General features: G+C 42.2%; 1 protein-coding gene across 1 annotated transcript; it reads left to right on the top strand.

The window, feature by feature from the left end:
- The first annotated feature begins 1,430 nt into the window (after positions 1-1,430).
- Positions 1,431-2,402, top strand: LOC114258214 (uncharacterized). The gene has a single exon (XM_028198121.2). The coding sequence runs from the start codon at positions 1,431-1,433 to the stop codon at positions 2,400-2,402; it is 972 nt and encodes a 323-aa protein (XP_028053922.2).
- Positions 2,403-3,338: the final 936 nt, after the last annotated feature.

The following is a 3,338-nucleotide window of genomic DNA, read 5'->3' as shown; positions in this document are numbered from 1 at the left end:
AAGGAAGTGCATCGACACAACACAGTGAGTAATAGTACTTCAATGTACCTCTACTCAGTATTTATTTTTATTAACATTGTGACCCTTGTTGAAAGTATTGTCATATTAGGTATTGACGTTATATCTTGACGTTACAAACTTCACTATCAAATTTGTGTTGGCATGAAATGATATATTTGCTATAAGTGATTCAATACGAAATTGTGGAAACATTGAAAAAGGTTGTGAAGTTGCACACATCTTATGTGAAAGCTTGTTACTAATGAAACGTATCAAGGAAATTGTGAACTCGTGAACCAATGTGGCTTAGAGCCATTTGTGAATCAATGTGGCTTAGAGCCATTTGTGAATCAATGTGGCTACGAGCCCTAATGTGAAACTACGTGACCAAGGGTCAATTGTGAATTGTGAATCAATGTGGCCAAGGGCCATCTGTGAACAATGAAATCATGAGGCCAAGGGCCGATGTGTGAAATATGAATGATACTATAGTAAGCTTGTGAATCAAAAAGAACCAAAGGGCTATGTGATGGATTGTACATTATGAACCTAAGGACCCTTTCTGAATATGTGAAGTTCTTAGGCCAGGGGCCACATTATGACAATTATAAACCGATTATGTTGTCCCAACATGCTATACAGAGACAGACTGATTACATGATTTCAGCATTAATTATGTTACAAGCATACCAGTACTATTGTTCACTGAGCTTGGCTCACCCTGTGTTATGTCTGTTTCTGTAGGTGATCAACCAGGAGGTCGATCTTAGCTCGGCATCGTCATACTTTTGTCAGCCTAGGCACAGCCAAGTTTGGGGTCGGGACCCTACTTTTGTGAAGTTGCTAGATAATGGCCTACACTTTTGCTATTGGCTTAAGTTATTATGTACTTAATGATTTTGTTATATACCCCACCTCGGGGTTGGATTTGTATATGCCTGTAAATAACTAACTCTCAAATGTATTTTGGCTTTTGGTGTACTTGTCCTATAAAATGTTTATGATCCTGGCATGACTTAGTAGCTCAATGGATGTCATATTTTTTTGGTTTATATCACTTATTATTACAGCTTCCGGTCAGGCCCCTCTTTGGAACCAGGGTAAGTGTCCTTTTCTGCTTAGGTCATGCCAAAACTTTTAGGGGCAAGTTAGGGGCGTGACAAGTGGTATCAGAGCACGAGTTGCTATCCCACACACAGATCCATTGAGCCTTAGGATGTCTAGAAAAGACTTAAGCATCATGCATGGCATCCTAAAAACGTATGAAAGATCGATGGCAACGTAGAATGTACTCTGCTAACGCTAACAATTTGAACTTTGTTTGCCGGATAAAATTGAATGTTATGTAGGTTATGGTGAGAACAAGGGTGGAAGATTCAGACGAGGCTACCTCGGCACGGTTGGACCGAATGGAAAGAATGATTATGGACATGGCGGAGACCCTAAGGCAACAACAGCAACAACCACCACCACCACCAGTACCTCTACCTGCAGTACAAGATGTTCATGTTGAGGACCAAACCATCACACTCACAAAGGAGTTTAAAAAGATGAAACCACCGTCATTTAAGGGGGGAATAGAACCTATGAAAGCAGAAGCATGGGTGCTGGGAATAGAGAAATTGTTCGAAGTATTTCCATGTACTGAAGCCCAGAAAGTGCAACTTGCTGCCTTTACTCTTGAAGATGAGGCGCGAAGATGGTGGATGCTTACAAGAACAGTGCATCAGGACTTAACATGGGGTAGATTTCTGGAGCTGTTCTATGATAAGTATTTTCCTCAAAGCATGAGAGATAAGAAGGTGACAGAATTTGAGACTCTTAGACAAGGAAATAAGACTGTTGCAGAATATGAGGCCCAATTTGCTGAATTAGCTCGGTTTGGACCTCATATGGTAGATACAGACTATAAGAAGGCACGGAAATTTGAAGGGGGATTGCGGGGTGCTATTTTAGACTGGGTCAATATGCTAAAATTACCCACATATGTTGAGGTGCTAGAAAGGGCTGTTATCGCAGAAGGAAACCTTGCGGCCCAGAATCGGATTTCCGAGTGGAAAGGGAAGAGACAAAACAACCAATGGTCAAAGAGATCCGTTACTCCACCCGCTAAGAAGCACAATTCAGGGAACTTCAGCACCACTACTTCTACTCAAAATTCCACTCCGGTGTGTCCAGATTGTGGAAGGCAACATCGAGGAACTTGTCACTGGAAGACTGGAGCATGTTTTAAATGTGGAAACACGGGACATTTGGTAAGGGATTGCCCACAATGGGCTCAACAAAAAGGCAATAGATTCGCTACAAGTTCCGCGGGGTCTACACTAACCCCCAATGCGAAGGTGGCTGCCAAACCAAGTAATAACAAAGACACTGCAAGACAAGGTAGGGTGTTCGCTTAGGTTCCAGGTGATGTGCAAAACACAGCAACAGTGGTGTCAGGTACATTTACTATTTATGGTCAATCTGCGCATGTATTGTTTGATTCTGGCTCCACTCACTCTTTTGTGTCGAAACTTTTCGCTCCTAAATTAGATAAAATGGAAGAAAACTTACCTTACATGTTGTGTGTGTCCTCCCCCTTGGGAGAGTCTATGCTTTGTGCTACTATATACCTAGCTTGTGAACTTCAACTTGGGGATATTCGGGTGTATGCTAATTTAGTGCCTCTCGATATGACCTACTTTTATGTTGTTCTGGGGATGGATTGGCTAAGTGCTTATGGTGCAACTATAAACTGTGTGACTAAGCAAATTAATTTCTATCCTCCGGGGCAAGCAGAGTCTATGGTCCAAGGGCGGGAAGTGATTTCGCCACCTTATCTGATATCTGCCGTGAAGGCTTGCAACTTAATACGAAAAGGCTGTCAAGGGTATTTATGTAGTGTTTTGGAAGGGCAAAGGATGAATGGGGATGTTGATGTGATCCCAGTGGTCCGTGAGTTTCCGGATGTTTTTCCCGAAGAATTGCCGGGCCAACTAATAGACCGAGAAATCGAGTTTATAATTGAAGTGGCGCCTGGAACCCAACCCATTTCGAAGACACCCTATAGGATGTCACCGGCTGAAATGAAAGAGTTAAAGGTTCAATTACAGGATTTGCTTGACAAGGAATTTATCCGCCCGAGTGTATCTCCTTGGGGTGCGCCGGTATTGTTTGTGAAAAAGAAGGACGGAACACTTCGGTTATGTATCGACTATAGGGAACTGAATAAGGTGACAATTAAAAATAAGTACCCCTTACCACGGATAGATGACCTATTTGATCAGTTACAAGGGGCACAAGTTTTCTCAAAAATTGATTTACGGTCTGGCTACCATCAATTGAAAGTTAAAGCC

Source organism: Camellia sinensis, chromosome 15, assembly GCF_055761805.1.
Source record: "Camellia sinensis isolate YWXY chromosome 15, ASM5576180v1, whole genome shotgun sequence".
NCBI classification, from domain to species: domain Eukaryota; kingdom Viridiplantae; phylum Streptophyta; class Magnoliopsida; order Ericales; family Theaceae; genus Camellia; species Camellia sinensis.
This window is presented reverse-complemented; position numbering and strand designations above follow the sequence as displayed.

Bases quoted from the DNA above. Each gene is read 5' to 3' on its own strand.
- LOC114258214 (XM_028198121.2), top strand. From the start codon at position 1,431: ATGGCGGAGACCCTAAGGCAACAACAGCAACAACCACCACCACCACCA.